Genomic DNA, 18,478 nt, shown 5'->3' with positions numbered 1-18,478 from the left:
AATGAAGATGGGGCAGCAATCTGAGTACAATCATGTCAAGGAGCCTGGCTAGGTACGTAAGTTACTAGACTCTGCCATATATTCACTACTATGGTGAGCTATGCCAGCTAGATTAAAGCTAGAAAAGTAAATTTACACATGCTACAAACACACCTTTTTGTAGACATACCCAAAGAGACTGAAGTTAAAGTTGAGGGTCAGGACTAATGTGTTCATTAACATTATAAAAATCACAAATTTTTATGTCAATTTGATGGGATTTGTAAACCCAGAACCTTTGCAGATTTTATACTACTAACCCTACCCAGCTGCCCACAAGGCACACCAATATTCAAGACAAGCTGAGTCAGCATATGAATTTTAGAACAATTAAAAAAATATGCAAATCAGCTATTAAGGTTGAAATTAGTTTTCTATTTAACTACAGTGATGTTACCCAATAATAGAGGACAGTCCCTGCTCCTAAGAGCTGATGGTCTAAAAGACCAGATAGATTTTTATCCAGGCCATAGTTATCACAGGTGTCCATTTGCCTAGCCGTTATCAAGATGTGGTTTATTGGATGTGTTAGGGAAAAGTAGAGATGTGGGCAGCAACTTGGAAGACCAGGTTGGTGGCTTACAGATTTTGATCTGGAGTGTTTCCAACTCATAAGGAGTGGCACAGGAGAAAGCACTTGTCAGAGAAGTACGCAGTGGAAGTTGTATACATAATAACTGGATGAGTGGGTAATTTGAATGTTCTCACTTGTGGGTCTTCTCAAAGTTTCAATAGATTGGGTGGGAAGGATAGGCATTTCACTTTAAAGTGTGTCACTGCTGCTCAATCAGTTGGCAAGTGGAATATTGCTGAAGTGTAACTTTGGGTGCTCCCACAGCCCCCACTACTAGCCTGAGCAGCAAGGGACTGAGATCTGGACATGAACTCTTTTGCTACACACACAGACAGTCCCCATATCAATCTTCAAAATTATTTGAAAGTTTCCCTCGCCCATCAGGACTGGTCACTCTGACTCTTGTAAGTGGCACGAAGCTGACATTGTACAAATTGTGATGAGCACTACACCTAAGTTTGATTATGTACAAGTGAAATGGGTCTGATGGTTTTATCTATGGTGAACATGTCTGTGCTTCTGTTTGGGACAACTAGTAGAGCATCCATGAATGTTGTCCCAGTCTTTGAAAAGCAGACTGCTAACAGCTGCAAACTGAGAAATACACATAGAGCAATGTAGCAAACCAAAAGCTCCCCCCTCAAGTTGCTACACCATTATTATTTGTGCTAGTAACATTCCATGAGTATAACTGACAGTAAATGTGGGCAAATTAAGTTTTCATCTGCTTCTCATATGAGGGAATATGAAGTTGTTTAGGTTAGTTTACCCATTTTTTTTTTTTTTTACCATTACTCTACTGTACTCTTCAGCTGTACCAGAAGGAATGTTCCTGCCCTGAGGAGCTCACAATCTAACAATAGACAAAAAGGTGGACAGAAGTCAAGGAAGGGGAGCAACAAAAGGGGCTTATTATACAATCAAGACTGTATAAGGAAGCTGTAAGGGGGTTTGCACCCACCTCTCACAAGTGCCCCCTTCTGATTGAGCGTGCCTCTACTCTTTAGGTCTGGAGACCCCTTTGTGGTTCTCAGGTGGGTTTTCAGAGACTCAGCCCTCTGGCCAAGTCACACTGTTTGCACATTAACCAGCACAAACCCCTTCCGGGATATACAGGCTACATAGGACTCTCTCTCTCTAGCCATCTCTTGGGCTTTAGTCTTTAAGTAGTTTAGCCCTAGGATGGGCCTGTATCCCCAGGGCTTCCTCCCTAGCAACACTATCTTTACATAGCCTTCCCCAAGCTCTTTCCTTACACAGGCCCTAGCAGCCAGCCAGGAGGCTCTCACTTCCCCAGTCCCTGCCATCAAACTTAGCTGTCCATAGCCCTGCTGCTCTTCCAGGCAGCCAAGTCTGCAGTCCACTCTTCTCCTACTCCATGCAGCAATTAACTAGTGCACTGTTCTGCAACTCCTTTTATACAGCCCTCCTGGGCTCTGATTGGCTGCTTCCCCTGCAGCAACTCTAGCCTGCTTGGAGGACCTCTCCACTGCTCCTGGGATAGGTGTGGCAGAACCCTGAGGCCTCCAGCAGGGGGCCTTTGGGCCTAGTCCACTCATTCACACAAGCGCGTATGAAATGGATTTTTGAGGACCTAAAAGTGGAAAGTTCAGGGTCTCTGTCTGTGCTCAGTGTCTTGTTTATAATAATAAGCCTCACTCTCTCCTTTCTTCTTCTCCACTCAGCCTTGGTCTACACTACGAATTTAGGTTGAATTTAGCAGCATTAGATCGATTTAACCCTGCACCCGTCCATACGACGAAGCCATTTTTTCGACTTAAAGGGCTCTTAAAATCAATTTCTGTACTTTGCCCCGATGAGGGGATTATTGCTGAAATCAACCCTGCTGGGTTGAATTTGGAGTAGTGTGGATGCAATTCGATGGTACTAACCTCTGGGAGCTATCCCAGAGTGCTCCATTGTGACCACTCTGGACAAATCAGATGCACTGGCCAGGTACACAGGAAAAGCCCTGCTAACTTTTGAATTTCATTTCCTGTTTGGCCAGCGTGGCGAGCTGATCAGCACAGGTGACCATGCAGAGCTCATCAGCACAGGTGACCATGGAGTCCCAGAATCGCAAAAGAGCTCCAGCATGGACCGAACAGGAGGTACTGCATCTGATCGCTGTATGGGGAGATGAATCTGTGCTATCTGAACTCCATTTCAAAAGACAAAATATCAGAATATTTGAAAAACTCTCTGAGGGCATGAAGGACAGAGGTTATAACAGGGACCCGCAGCAGTGCCACATGAAACTTAAGGAGCTGAGGCAAGCCTACCAAAGAATTGGAGAGGCAAATGGCCACTCCGAGCCCCAGACATGCAGTTTCTATGATGAGCTGCATGCCATTCTAAGGGGTGCCTCTACAACTACCCCACTCCTGTGATTCCCTCCTCCCTCACTGCTCACAGGCTACCTTGGCAGTTATCCCCCCATTTGTGTGCCAAATTAATAAAGACTGCATGAATTTGAAACAACGACCAGTACTGGATTTACCATGGCGCCACTGGTGGTCCAAAGGGGCCCTGGCCTGGCCTTCTCTTCTCCGCCCACCTTGCAGGCTCTGCCGGCAGCCAAGCTCCTCCCTCGCCTCTTTCCCCAGTGTGCTATTCCCTCCCTCCCCGGCGCTGCCTCCTCACCTCAAAAAAGATATTCTAGCACTAGAAAAGGTTCAGAAAAGGGCAACTAAAATGATTAGGGGTTTGGAGAGGGTCCCATACGAGGAAAGATTAAAAAGGCTAGGCCTCTTCAGCTTGGAAAAGAGGAGACTAAGGGGGGATATGATAGAAGTATATAAAATTATGAGTGATGTAGAGAAAGTGGATAAGGAAAAGTTATTTACTTATTCCCATAATACAAGAACTAGGGGTCACCAAATGAAATTAATGGGTAGCAGGTTTAAAACAAATAAAAGGAAATTCTTCTTCACACAGCACACAGTCAACTTGTGGAACTCCTTACATGAGGAGGTTGTGAAGGCTGGGACTATAACAATGTTTAAAAGGGAACTGGATAAATTCATGGTGGCTAAGTCCATAAAATGGCTATTAGCCAGGAAGGGTAAAGAATGGTGTCCCTAGCCTCTGTTCATCAGAGGATGGAGATGGATGGCAGGAGAGAGATCACTTGATCATTGCCTGTTAGCTTCACTCCCTCTGGGGCACCTGGCATTGGCCACTGTCGGTAGACAGATACTGGGCTAGATGGACCTTTGGTCTGACCCAGTATGGCCATTCTTATGTTCTTATCAACTGCTTGCAGAAGGAGGGAGGAGGAGGAGTGAAGCCTCAACACGCTCGCTGCTCCGGGGAGGAGGAGGAGGAGAAGTGCGGGTGGGACCTTGGAGAAGGGGCTGAAATCAAGGCATACCCCCCTCCAGTCCCCTGTTGTGAGCATCCCCACGACCTCAGCCCACACCTACAGCCCTCTGCCCACCTGACCCCTGCACCCCCTCACATACCCCAACTCCCTGCCCACCTGACCCCCGTACCGCCCTCACACACTCCCTGCCCTGACTCCTGCACTCCTCCCCACACCCCTCAGCCTCCTCCCCTGACTCCTGCACTCCCACACATACCCAGCCCTGCCACATCCCATGACCTGACTCCTGAACCCCCCCACATCCCCACTCCCTCCTGAGCACCAAATGGGGGCTCCTGCCCTCCCCATTGCCACCTGCACCCCTCGCACCAAAAAGTTAATCCGGCCCTGAAATGATTTTATTGCCTCTGCAAGCAGAGATCAAAGTGGGGAGGGGCGGGCGGTTGGCTTACAGGGAAGTAGAGTGAACCCAGGGGGTGGGTTTTCATCAAGGAGAAACAAACAGAACTCTCACATTGTAGCCTGGCCAGTCATGAAACTGGTTTTCAAAGCTTCTCTGATGCACAGTGCACCCTGCTGTGCTCTTCTAATTGCCCTGGTGTCTGGCTGTGCCTAATCAATGGCCAGGCAATTTGCCTCAACCTCCCACCCCGCCATAAAATATCTCCCCCTTACTCTCACAGATATTGTGGAACTCACAGCAAGCAGTAATAACGATGGGAATATTGGTTTCACTGAGGTCTAAGCGAGTCAGTAAACTGTGCCAGCGCACTTTCAAACGTCCGAAGGCACATTCTACCACCATGCTGCACTTGCTCAGCCTATAGCCGAACTGCTTCTTACTACTGCCCAGGCTTCATGAGCCACAGGAGCAAGGGGTAGGCTGGGGTAGGTTCGACCGTATGGTGCTGCTGACTGGGAGAGCAGCCTGAGGCAGAAGCCTCCAGCTGGCAGGGCTGCCCAGAGGATTCAGGGGGCCTGGGGCAAAGCAATTTTGGAGGCCCCTTCCATAAATAAAAGTTGCAATATTATAGAATACTATATTCTCATGGGGGTCCCTGCGGGGCCCCGGGCAAATTTCCCCACTTGCCTCCCCCCTGGCCCCACCGGACAGCCCTGCCAGCTATCATGATATTCCAGGCAGGACTGAATCTCCGTTAGATGAAACTTAAAGAAGAGAATGACCTGGAGTCATTCCCATTTTTGTCCAGGTGCCCCTGACCAACCTCACCGAGCTCAGCCAGGAGCACCCATGGGACGACGACGATGGTTAGCAGTTGTATTGCACCATCTGCCCAAGGCAAGGCAAGGGGATGCTGCTGTGTAGCACTGCAGTACTGCATCTGCCAGCAGCACCCAGGAGACATATGGTGACAGTGAGCTGAGCGAGCTCCATGCTTGCTGTGGTATGTTGTCTGCATGGGTAACCCAGGAAAAAGGCAAGAAACAATTTTTGCCGTTGCCTTCAAGGAGGGAGGGAGGGAGGGAGTGAGGGAGGAAGGGGGGCCTGACGATATGTACCCAGAATCACCTGTGACAATGTTTTTGCCCCATCAGGCATTGGGAGCAATTTCTAAAAAACTGACTTGTATTAAATCTACCCAATTTCATAGTGTAGACATACCCTCAGTGAAAAGCATTCTGATTTAAATATTAGAAAACCAAATTAATGAAAGTGGGTTTTAACATCAAGAATGAATGAGACAAAATCATCAGTGTTGTAATCCACTGAAGTGAATGGAATTACACCAGGATCAGTTTGAACTATTATTGTTTCTTCCAAAGCCACTCAAAATTGTTGACTGACATCCATCCATCCATCCCTGCTGTAGAAATATACTAGTTTTGTCTGTCACCAACTCTCAGATAACGTCAGACTTTTTTCCATGGGGTACTAGTAGCTGGTGGCAGTTTCTTTCCTACCCTGACACTCTGCTGCCTACAGATTAAGGAAAGGGGTATTATATCAGTTCACAGTGCAAGGGCTGTGGCTCACGTTTCACTCTAAACATATGGCCTACTTTCGAGATGATGAAAGTGGCTGCATAAATAACACATCAGTAGGTCATTGTAACTGAGTGTGACTTTATATGCCTATAGGGCAGAAGGAGTCGGTGCAAGCAAGAAAAGCACCTCTCAGCAGGATATCAGATAAAGGAGAGGGCGCCTGTTCTTGCTGACAGCCTCCTGTGAGCTGCTTTTCCCATTACTCTCTTTCTGAATTGTGCTTATTTAGAAGTATATAACTCCTCTCTGAAACACCACACACTAGATTCAGAAATAATTAGCCAAACCTTGCAAGAGAAATAATGAACCATCTAATAATGAATTAGTCTCCTTCATTAAGGTACCCAGAAAACCTATAGTTGCTTCTCTGAGACTGGCATAACTGCTGCGCTTAAAAAAAAAAGACTTTTTCCTTTGCCTTTTTTTGGAAAAATGTCCATTACAAAGCTTACATTTTCCAAAGGATCCACTAATTTTGGGACCTCGCTTTTCGGGTTCTGAGCACTTCTGAAAATCAAGCTCCCAAGCTGCATTTGCCCTAGAGAACCTAGAACCTGCCACTGGTGCAGTTTTGTTAGTAGTAGCAGGCGGAAGCCTTAATGAAGACAGAGCTCAGGGGTTTAACACCATGTATTTTACCATGTTGTTTAATCTGAGCAGGATTAAACAACCTGGTAAGAATGCTTGACTTCTGTCCACACTAGAGTTTCCATCCCTGAGGCAGCTTTTGCATTGGATCTGATCCACTATGGCTACACCAATGACCTGTTTTTCCTCGTGTGGACACTGATTTTAGGGCATAGGAATTGCAGTACTGGATCAGACCCATGGTTCATCTAGTCTAGTATCATGTCTCTGAGAGTGATCAGCACCACATGCTTCAGAGAAAGGTACAAGAAACTCACAGCCGTCCCCTCATAGAGATTGATATACTGTGCATCATCAGGCTTTATCTCCCTGTCCATAGTCTTTGATTGTGGGTGTGATTATAAAAGATGGTGAGCACCCACAATCCCAATTTACTTCAATGGTATTAGGTGTTCTCCTCCTCTGAAAACTTCAGCTCTAGGTGTCCCATGCTGCACACCCATAATCAGTGAACAGTGGACAATGTAGGTCCAGATGCTTTTTATGCCATTTTTAATAGTCAAATGAAGTACTAAAAAAATCTATTTCTATGCAGAAGTTTTGAAAACCCTCAGGCTGAGATTTACAAAGGGGATGGGGCAAGGGGCAGTTAGGCATCAAAATCCCTTTTTGAAATTTTCCTTTAGAAAATCCCAGACTTATGCAATATCACTACCCAGGTGTTTTTAAGAGGAAAAAGAGCCAGTAAAGAATCACCATCCCTCCTGTGATGAATAGGGTGACCAGATGAGAGGGAGAAAATATCGGGACACATGGGGGGGGGGGTCCATTGGCTTTTAAAAAAAAAAAAGGCTGAGTGCTACTAGCTTTGCAAAAAAATAAAATCACAAAAAAAGGCGAGTGCTGCTGGTGGAGTGAAATATCTGGACAAATTGCGTCCCAACCAAAGATTGGTCGGGACGTAGTACGAACACCTAAATATCAGGACGGTCCCAATTTTATCGGGATGTCTGGTCACCCTGGTCTGCTCCATTTGTAACATGCCATCACTTTCCTCTTATCAGCTGTTATTCATCATGCCTTCTTTAATTAGGAAAGCTATTTTATACCATGTTCTCACCCACCAGCTGATGTCTGATGACAGAGGTGGAAAGTGTTTTCCCAGAATGCTATTAATTACTATTCTGAGCAGAAGGGATGGAACGCTCAGCATTTCTCCTTCAACTTCTACAGGACTAAATGACACACAATTATTGTCTTCTAATGTTACTAGTTAAAACTCCAATGTGAAACTTAAAGTTATTTTAAATTCCAGGGATGAAGAAAGAAAGTAAAATGACCCAACAAAAAGAGAACTGAAATGCTTTCCAGAAACCATACGCCGGATATAAAAAGAAGAAAATATTCTAAGAGTGGGGATTTTTCTCAGTGACTTGGCCAACATTCCCTCTCTTCCCCTGGGTGTGCAATATGGCAGTTTACCTTCAGTTCCCAAGGTGGCTGCATTTCTTTGGCTCTGGCTGCATATAAGGGTTATGAGGTCTTTCAGGCTGTCGATATAAATGGATAATATTAAAAATCACTTACACTGCCCTCCACAACTCCATTTGCAGAGTGCCTATGTTTTGATTCATTTATTCAACCTGTCTGAAGCAATCTGTGGGTCATGTAACTGAAAAACATCCAATCCTCTGCGTTTAAAGCCTAATATGGGATAATAAAGCAGTTTGACAAAATTAAATTTGGATGAAACTTGATGTTTGGTTTGCTAGATGTCACTCAGAAAAATAAGTTAAGGGAAACCCTACCAAATAATTTAGCTCTGCCATTTAAAATGATCAGTCAGTTTTTAATTCATTTTCACTGGAAACCAGGAGGAGAAAAACCTTGCTATTAATGGGGGGTGGGGGGATGCTAAAAGGGAGGTTTAAATCCAGCCCAGGTTGACAGTGACCAGCTACTTAGTGGCTATTTTATTGGCTTTTGTCCACATCTTAGGGGACAGGTGTCAACATAAGAAAAAAATTCTAGCAAAACTAATTTTTAATTGTCATCTGTAGTCTCAGCCTTGTGAGAGAGCCCATAGCTTGAACCAGGCTAGAGATTGAGCTATCTTGAACGAGTGTGTTCACACAAGGGTTTGATGCAGTTTAGAACATAAGAGTGGCCATACTGGGTCATACCAAAAGTCCGTCTAGCCCAGTATCCTGTCTACTGGCAGTGGCCAATGCCAGGTGCCTCAGAGGGAGTGAACAGAACATGTCATCATCAAGTGATCCTGTCACCCATTCCCAGCTTCTGGCAAACAGAGGCTAGTGGCACCATCTCTGCCAATCCTGGCTAATAGCCATTAATGGACCTATCCTCCATGAACTTTAGTTCTTTTTTGAACTCTGTTATAGTCTTGGCCTTCACAACATCCTCTGGCAAGGAGTTCCACAGGGTGACTGTGTGTTTTGTGAAAAAATACTTCCGTTTGTTTGTTTTAAACCTGCTGCTTATTAATTTCATTTGGTGATCCCTAATTCTTGTGTTATGAGAAGGAGTAAATAACATTTCCTTATTTACTTTCTCTACCCCAGTCATGATTTTATAGACCTCTATCATGTCCCTCCTCAGTCATCTCTTTTCTAAGCTGAAAAGTCCCAGTTTTATTAATCTCTACTCATATGGCAGTCATTCCATACCCCTAATAATTTTTGTTGTCCTTTTCTGAACCTTTTCCAATTCCAATATATCTTTTATGAGATGGGGCGACCACATCTGCATGCAGTATTCAAGATATGGGCGTACCATGGATTTATATAGAGGCAATATGATATTTTCTGTCTTATTATCTATCCCTTTGTTAATGATTCCCTACATTCTGTGCACTTTTTTTGACTGCAGCTGCACATTGAGTGGATGTTTTCAGAGAACTATCCACAATGACTCCAAGATCTCTTTCTTGAGCGGTAACAACTAATTTAGACTCCATCATTTTATATGTATAGCTGGGATTATATTTTCCAATGTGCATTACTTTGCATTAATCAATGTTGACTTTCATCTGCCATTTTGTTGCCTAGTCACCCAGTTTCGTGAGATTCTTTTGTAGCTCTTTGCAGTTTGCTTGGGACTTAACTATCTTGAGTAGTTTTGTACCATCTACAAAATTTTGCAACCTCATGGTGTATCCCTTTTTCCAGATCATTTGTGAATATGCTGACTAGGACTGGTGCCAGTACAGACCCCTGGGGGACACCACTATTTACCTCTCTCAATTCTGAAAACTGACCATTTATTCCTACCCATTGTTTCCTATCTTTTACCAATCCATTAGAGAACCTTCCTTCTTATCCCATGACAGTTTACTTTGCTTAAGAGCCTTTGCTGAGGGACCTTGCCAAAGGCTTTCTGAAAATCTAAGTACACTATATCCACTGAATCCCTCTTGTCCACATGCTTGTTGACCCCTTCAAAGAATTCTAGTAGATTGGTGAGGCAAAATTTCCCTTTACAAAAAAACATGTTGACTCTTCCCCAACAAATGATATTCATCTATGTATCTGACAATTTTATTCTTTCCTGCAGTTTCAACCAGTTTGCCCAATTCTGAAGTCAGGCTTACTGGCCTGTAATTGCTAGGACCACCCATGGAGACCTTTTAAAAAATTGGCATCACATTAGCTTATCCTCCAGTCATTTGGTACAAAAGCTGATTTAAATGATAAGTTACAAACTACAGTTAGTGGTTCTGCAATTTCACATTTGAGTTTGTTCAGAACTATTGGGTGAAGAACAGCTGGTCCTGGTGACTTATTACTATTTAATTTATCAATTTGTTCCAAAGCCTCCTCTAATAAAACCTCAATCTGGGACAGTTTTTCAGATTTGTCATCTAAAAAGAATGGCTCAGGTTTGGGAATCTCCCTCACATCCTGAGCCAGGGGAACCAATGCAAAGAATTCATTTAGTTTCTCTGCAATGGCCTTATCGTTCTTGAGTGCTCCTTTAGCACCTCGATCGTCCAGGTGCCCCATTGGTTGTTTAGCGGGCTCCCTGCTTCTGATGTACTTAAAAAAAGTTGATATTACTTTTTGAGTCTTTGGCTAGCTGTTCTGTAAATTCTTTTTTGGCCTTCCTAATTATATTTTTACACTTCATTTGCCAGAGTTTATGCTCCTTTCTATTTTCCTCACTAGGATTTAATGCCCACTTTTTAAAGGATGCTTTTTTTTTCTCTCACTGTTTCTTTTACTTTATTGTTTAGCCACGGTGCCACTTTTTCGGTTCTCTTACTATGTTTTTTAATTTGGGTATACATTTAAGTTGAGCCTCTATTATGGTATCTTTAAGAAGTTTTCATGCAGCTTGCTGGGATTTCACTAAATCACTTCAAATGTACATCTTTATTTTATTCAGATCAATTTTTCTGGCTGATCTCCTTAACTGTGAAACACAATAATTAAATTAAGTAGGAGCATTTCATTACTGAACTCTTTGCTGCTGGTACTTTTGCATCTTTTGAGCCTTATAAAAGCGATATCTGTCTCCCACAGAGCAATAGCTAGTAAGTGATAACACATTCAGTCATTGGGCAATAATTTATTCTTGGATCAACTTCACAGAAGCCTCCAGGAATTTCACCAGTGGTTAATCCACTGCATCTTAACCCTAAAATCATTCCTATCTCACACAGGTGAAAATCAAAAGTAGCTCCATCAAAGTAGCGGAGCGACACAACAGTAAATCTAGTAAGAAATCAGGGTCAAAGCCACACACAGAGGCAGTGTGTGTTCCAGCAGTAAGTCAGTTTAAACAGGGGCAACTTACAGGCCCTAAATGGATTGGTACCTATGTACCACACAGCCTGTGTCTGTTCCTGCTACTGCCAGTGCTGATCCATGGAGGTAGGTTGCTGGCCTATTAATCCTCTGGTTTAAAAAAGGGGTTGTTGGCAGGGGATTTTCCCCAGGATGAATTCTCTACATTCAAATGTTTCCTGTGGGCTGTGAGAGACTGAATTCATTGACCATCAGGCCACAGTCTAAGGCTCATCTATTTCCTCAGTGAAGGCTGAAAACATTGGTTCCTTAAACAACAGTCTCGTAACACCAACAGCTCTCACTAACTCCCATGGGACTTCTGTATGTAAAAGGCTGGTTATATTGCAACCCTAGTAAATACTATGCACAAAGTGCAAATGGCATCACTCCAGTACATTAACTGCCATTTTTTAAGAGCTAGCCATGTGTTCAAGCCTGCTGGTGCCTTGTTCCTACGCTACGTCCTTCAGAGTCCCTGCTGCAGCCTGCACAGTGAAGGCTGCAATGGAGATCTGCCTCTTTACTTCTTCCCAGGCTTTGCGCTGATCCGCTTTATTTTCAATATCAAACATGGCATCGTAGATCCCTGGGAATGACTCTCCAGCGTATTTGTTGTGGCTGCTCGGAGCAAAAACAATGTGTCTGTGGGGAAAGAGAAAAAAGGCTTAGGTGGGAAGGAGGGATACGAGGAAGAACAAGGGGAGCTACTGAGACATGGCTGGTGGGAATCCCTGAGAGAAAGAGCAAAAATTGTGCTAGAACTAGAGCTGTTTTTTTTAAAGGAAATTTTCAGTGAATTTAACATCATTTGAAGTTTCAGTGGATTTTGATTTCATTTTTTGGCCAAAATGAAAAATTTCTGGCTCTCCCTTTTCATAGGAAAATGAAAAATGTTTGCCTCAACTTGAATTTCTCTGCCTAGCTGAAACAGCAGGACACTTTGACTGATGCAAAAACCTGAGCTGTCCAAAAAGTCACACTATGTGGGAAAAAAAAAAACCCATGAGCAGCTCCAGCTGAAACCCTTGCAAGCACGTGGAAGGATTTAGTAGTGGGAGGGCGAGTAGTTGCTTCCTGGAAGGCTGGCACCTGAGGATGCCTGAACACTATTTAGCTTAGAAAAAGCTAAAGATTGGCTTTGGATTTTGTGTGCCCTGGGACTGGAGGACTTCTGATTTGGCCAGAGGGCCACACCACTGGCATCCCTTCTCTCAGATAACTGGATACTTCAATGAAATTGAGGCATTGGGGCAAAATGAGGTATAATCATACACTTGACACCAAAGAGGGAAACTTCTCTCTCACCATAGCTTTCTGACTATAAATCTTACAATGTACTCTCCTTGTAAGACAGAACAGCATTCTGCATTCAAGTGAAAATCCTCCTAGGATATAAGCAAACCTTACTGGCTGACAAGAAGGATGGTCCAATGGTTAGCGCAGGAGTTGGGAAGACCTGGGTTCAATCCCTGCCTCACCCTGTGAGCTTGGACAAGTCACTTAGCTTCTCTGTGTCTCAGTTTTGCAGCTGTAAAAACTGGGCAATAACAGCCCTTCCCTACCTCACAGGGATGTGTAAGGATAAATGTGTTAAAGATTGTGAAATGCTTTGAAATCTAAGAGCAAAATTCAGAGACATTTAATATTCCTAAAAATATAGTCCTACGCCTGACAGGAGAAGCTCAATAGCCCAAATGTGTTGTTGAGCTACATAAAGGATGTAGATCACAACCTCATGTCTTTCGGCACCATCTTCTTCTCTCAAAACTGCTCCACCGTCAGGAGAGATGGAATCAGCAGAGGGATGTCCTCACATTGCTGTAACCAGCACAGTTATTTTCATCTTATTTCTTTAGCACTGTCCTAATTACTGTTCCTTGGAACCAAGCACTCTCGATGCCACGATGAAGGTGCAGGAGGTGTTTACAAGAGATTTTCTATTTTAGGAAGCTGTTCACAATATGAAAAAGTTGAAGTGTCATAGCACAATTGAAGCTTTTTAGTAGTCTGCATAACTTGTTGCCTTACCTGTAAAATTTCCTGCCCGGTAAACCAAGAAGATCGATGAAAGCTCTTTCCACAAACATCAGCTGATCATTCACGATTCGCACAGCAATTGGACTGCAGGGGATTAAGACAGAAGCATTTCACACAACAATGCATGAAAATGTACGAACTACATGGTTTTCTAAGAGAGATGGTTGGGAATTTTTCAACGTTATTTTTTAGTCAGAAGAGCTGATTAGGTGAAAGCAAAACTGCTCCTGGGAACATACTGGCTTTGATGAAACTTTCACGAAAAAAGGTTTCTCAGGCAAAGTTTTGGTCAAAACCAGAGAAAGAAGAAGACACCTCCAAACCCCGGAATAGGCAATGGCTTTGTGGTTGGGGGACTCACCTAGGATGTGGGAGACCTGGATTCAAGTTCCTGCTTCAAATTAGGCAAAGCAGGGACCTGAACCTAGTTCTCTCACCTCCCCTCCAAACCCCGGAATAGGCAATGGCCTTGTGGTTAGGGCACTCATCTAGGATGTGGGAGACCTGGGGCATGGCTACACTGGAGAGTTGCAGTGCTGGTGGTGGTTTTACAGCAGTGCAACTTACTCTGTGTCCACACTTGCAAGGCACATCCAGCACTGAAACTCCCTGGCTGCAGCGCGGGCTGTACACCTGGTCTGCTTGGGGTGTAACGATTCCAGCGTTGGTGATGCAGCACTGGTCATCAAGTGTGGCCACCAAAAGCACTGTTATCGGCCTCCAGGGTATTAGGAGGTATCCCAGCATACCTTTTCAGCCACTCTGCTCATCAGTTCGCACTCTACTGCCCTGGACTCAGGTGACCCGCCCTTTAAATGCCCCGGGAATTTTAAAAATCCCCTTCCTGTTTGTTCAGCCAGGTGTGGAGTGCAATCAATCAGTGACCATGCCTCCACGCCCCAAACGAGCCCCAGCATGGAGCACTGGCGAGTTGCTGGACCTCATCAGTGTTTGGGGGGAGGAAGCTGTGCGCAGTCCCAGCTGCACTCCAGCCGTAGGAATTATGACACCTATGGGCAGATATCAAAGTCCATGCTGGAAAGGGACCATGAGCGGAACGCGGTGCAGTGCAGGGTTAAAGTAAAGGAGCTGCGGAGTGCCTATTGCAAAGCCTGTGAGGGAAACAGCCGCTCAGGTGCTGCCCCCATGACCTGCCATTTTTACCAGGAGCTGGATGCGATACTTGGGGGTGACTCCACTGCCAATCCGAGGACCACGATGGACAGTTCAGAACAGGGCGAGGAGAGGGAGGTGGAGGGGGGGAGGAAACCGAGAGTGAGGGTACTGGGGTGGGAGGAGACACCCCGGAGTCCCAGGAGGCATGCAGCCAGGAGCTCTTCTCAAGCCAGGAGGAAGCTAGCCAGTCGCAGCAGCTGGAACTTGTTGGTAAAGAAGAAGCAGAGGAGCGGGCTCTCGGTAAGCAGCTTTTATTTTCACAATGGAAATGTTTTGGGAGAGGAGGGGGGGTTAGGGCTGCCTGCATGCATGCCTAGATGTGGAATAGCCCATTGATGTGGTGTATCACGTCTCGGTAATCGGCGTCTGTAATCTCTTCAAAAGTTGCAGCCAGAGCGTGGGCAATGTGCTTGTGCAAGTTTATAGGGAGAGCCACTGTGGTCCTTGTCCCAGTCAGGCTAATGCGTCCGCGCCACTGTGCTGCGAGGGGTGGGGGGACCATTGCTGCACACAGGCAAGCTGCATAGGGGCCAGGGCGGAATCCGCATTCCTGTAGAAGACCCTCCCGCTCTTCCCAGGTGAGCCGCAGCAGTGAGATATCTTGCAGGATTAACTCCTGTGTAAAATGTCGGGATAGTGTTCAGTGCAGTTCCCACCACGCTGCTCTCTGCCTTCCCCAATGCACAGAAACCCCAGTGCAGCCCTGACCCAAGCAGTTCCCCTTCCCAGGTGAGCCACGGCAGTGAGAGCACTCATATCCCATTACTCATTATGTCTTCGCTGCTGTGGCCTCTCTGTGCTGTGCTTGCTATGTGTAAAGTATGCTACAATGAGACGAAAAACTCCTTCACTGTGATTATACACAATGCAGCCTCTGTAATAAATGTTTCCATTTTTTTTTTTAAATGACAGTGTCCTTGACTAGTACTAGTAACATACCGGCCCTATCACAGACTGCTGAAAAGCTACAAAACCTGAGGAGGAAACCAAGAAAAAGCAAAGAAGATTTGGTGAAAGCAGTTATGAATCAGTCTGCCAGAGAGAGCAAGAGGCTTCAGGACTGGAGAGAAAAGATTCAGCAGTGGAGGGAAACACATAGCAGGAGAAAGGAATTGGCTAAGAAGAAAAGCACTAAGCAGCTGATAAGCCTTGTGGCGCGCCAAACGGACTGTATGCAGTCACTAGTAGCCATGCAGGAAGAGCACTACCGTGCTGCCTACCCCCCACCCCCCGTCCCAAAGCTCTCTCCCTTGTGCCCCAATGTCAGCTCAAAACCCCCTTCTCCAGCATCCAGGTTCTTACCACCACCAGCTGCCCCCAACACCTGTACGTTCACCTACCAGCCCTGAGAACTATGACCCTTACCCTATGCACTCAACCCCCATCACCATGCAGCATTTTCACCCTGAAGTGCAGCAGGCATTGCACAGCACTCCAGGCAGGACATATTCAAACCTCTGACTGTACAGTTCACCACCCTACCCCCCTGCCCTTTTACTTACTTTCTTTTCAATAAATGATTTCTTTGCTTTTAAAATAGTTTTTATTATTGCAGAAAGTGAGATACCGTACCCCAAGGAAAAATAGGCACTGCAAATCATTGTAACCACTGCACTTCACTCCCGTGCAAGGCACCAAACATTACTGTTGGCTTTCAGCCTCAAATTGCTCCCTTAAGGCATCCCTAATCCTTGTAGCCCTGTGCTGGGCCTCTCTAGTAGCCCTGCTCTCTGGCTGTGCAAATTCAGCATCCAGGCGTTAAACCTCAGAGGTCCATTCCTGATTGAATGTTTCACCCTTCCCTTCACAAATATTATGGAGGGTACAGCATGCAGATATAACCGCAGGGATGCTGCTTTCCTCCAAGTCTAGCTTCCCATAAAGAGATCTCCAGCGTCCTTTAAATGTCTGAAAGCACACTCCACAGTCATTCTGCACCGGCTCAGCCTGTAGTTGAACCGGTCCTTGCTCCTGTCAAGCTTCCCCGTATACTGTTTCATGAGCCAAGGTATTAACGGGTAAGCGGGGTCTCCAAGGATCACAATGGGCATTTCGACGTCCCCTACTGTGATCTTCCGGTCTGGGAAAAAAGTCCCGGCCTGCAGCTTCCTGAACAGGCCAGTGTTCCAAAAGATGTGTGCATCATGCACCTTTTCAGGTCAGTCTGTGTAAATGTCAATGAAACGCCCACGTGATCCACAAGCGCCTGGAGAACCATAGAGAAATACCCCTTCCGATTAATGTACTCGGATGCCAGGTGCATGGTACCAGAATAGGAATATGCGTCCCATCTATTGCCCCTCCACAGTTAGGGAAACCCATTTGTGCAAAGCCATCCAGAATGTCCTGCACGTTCCCCAGAGTCACGGTTCTTCTTAGCAGGATGCGATTAATGGCCCTGCAAACTTGCATCAACACTATTCCAATGGTTGACTTTCCCACTCCAAACTGGTTCCCGACCGATCGGTAGCTGTCTGGAGTTGCCAGCTTCCAGATTGCAATAGCCACCCGCTTCTCCACTGGCAGGGCAGCTCTCAATCTCGTGTCCTTGCACCGCAGGGTGAGGGTGAGCTCCTCACACAGTCCCATGAAAGTGGCTTTTCTCATGCGAAAGTTCTGCAGCCACTGCTCATCAACCCAGACTTGCAGGATGATGTGATCCCACCACTCAGTGCTTGTTTCCCGAGCCCAAAGGCGGCGTTCCACGGTGCTGAGCATGTCTGTTACTGCCACAAGCAATTTAGGGTCACACGCGTCAGGCGACTCGATATCATCGTCGGAATCCTCACTGTCACTTTGGAGCTGAAGGAATAGCTCAACTGCCAAACATGATGTGCTGGCAACATTCATCAGCAAAGTCCTCAGCAGCTCGGGCTCCATTTCCCACATAAATTGCGCTGCACAGAGACTCACAATGGCGCCAAACTGCTGGGATGTGAAGCGATGCACCATGGGGCATTGGGACAGGAAGCGGACTGACCCGCACCCTTCAGTCCCCTTCCCACAGCGCCAAAATGGGACAAGGTGCTCTGTGGGATGGCTGCCCACAATGCACCACTCCCAACAGCGCTGCAAATGTGGCCACACTGCAGCACTGTCCCTACGCAGCTGTACCTCCCAGCGCTGCACACCTCCAAGTGTAGCCATACCCTTAGATTCAAGTTCCTGCACCAAATTAGGCAAAGCAGGGACCTGAACCCAGTTCTCTCATGTGAGTGCCCTAACTACCACACTACAGGCTCTTCACTGAAAAACTTCAAGAAGTCTCAGTTTCATTCTGAGGCAGAACAATAAAAATTTCCAAACTCTCAAAAATATTTCTGGGATAGGAAAACCATTGCCAGCCCTGTTCTAGTTTACAAAGCACTAAACAAATATTAGCTAGTTACTCCTTCCTATGCACCTGATTAGGCTGACAAGTATCATGATATAAATGAGGAAAATGAAACACAGGCATTACATGCGTTGCCCAGTGCTACAGAAGATGATGGGCTCTAAACTGTGATTAGAATCTCATAGTCTTTCAAACTAGGACTGTTGATTTCAGAAGATGCTGCTTCAGACTGATTGCTCTTCACACAAACTTGAAGGGAAAAACTGCATGTTAGACTGCGGGAACTTCCCATTATATAAGCAGCAAAATGGGAGGCCACCCTTTTAAGAACAATGGAAACCTGTGTTTTATTAAACAGTACTAGAAAGAATCCACCAAAGAAAAGAGACACTAACTTTTCATTGATAGCTGCTGCTTTACGTGAAAAATAAGTTAATTACATTACATAAGATTTTCACTAAAATGATCACAAAGTTCATACTGTTCATTGGTGAGTGCACCCAGGAAACAGAATGTGTTGAGGTCCAAATCCTATAGTCCTCACTCAGGCAAAACTCTGATTGATTTCAAAGTCAGTTTTTGCTGACCAA

The 18,478-nt window shown here is 45.4% G+C and overlaps 1 protein-coding gene across 4 annotated transcripts in view; it reads right to left on the bottom strand.

The window, feature by feature from the left end:
- Positions 1 to 7,437: 7,437 nt before the first annotated feature.
- Positions 7,438 to 18,478, bottom strand: part of LOC115649938 (N-acetylated-alpha-linked acidic dipeptidase 2-like) — a 53,136-nt gene continuing 42,095 nt past the window's right edge. For 3 of the 4 annotated variants that reach the window (XM_030559135.1, XM_030559165.1, XM_030559154.1), the window contains 2 exons: positions 13,370 to 13,462; positions 7,438 to 8,083 (listed from right to left, as the gene is read on the bottom strand). In XM_030559135.1, the coding sequence (XP_030414995.1) occupies positions 7,807 to 8,083; positions 13,370 to 13,462 (370 nt within the window). In that variant the 3' untranslated portion in view covers positions 7,438 to 7,806. Of the gene's footprint in view, positions 8,084 to 10,804; positions 11,984 to 13,369; positions 13,463 to 18,478 lie in introns of those variants that run through there. The other variant, XM_030559144.1, reaches the window with a different exon arrangement.

Source organism: Gopherus evgoodei, chromosome 1 (genome assembly GCF_007399415.2).
Source record: "Gopherus evgoodei ecotype Sinaloan lineage chromosome 1, rGopEvg1_v1.p, whole genome shotgun sequence".
Lineage (NCBI taxonomy): Eukaryota > Metazoa > Chordata > Testudines > Testudinidae > Gopherus > Gopherus evgoodei.
This window is presented reverse-complemented; position numbering and strand designations above follow the sequence as displayed.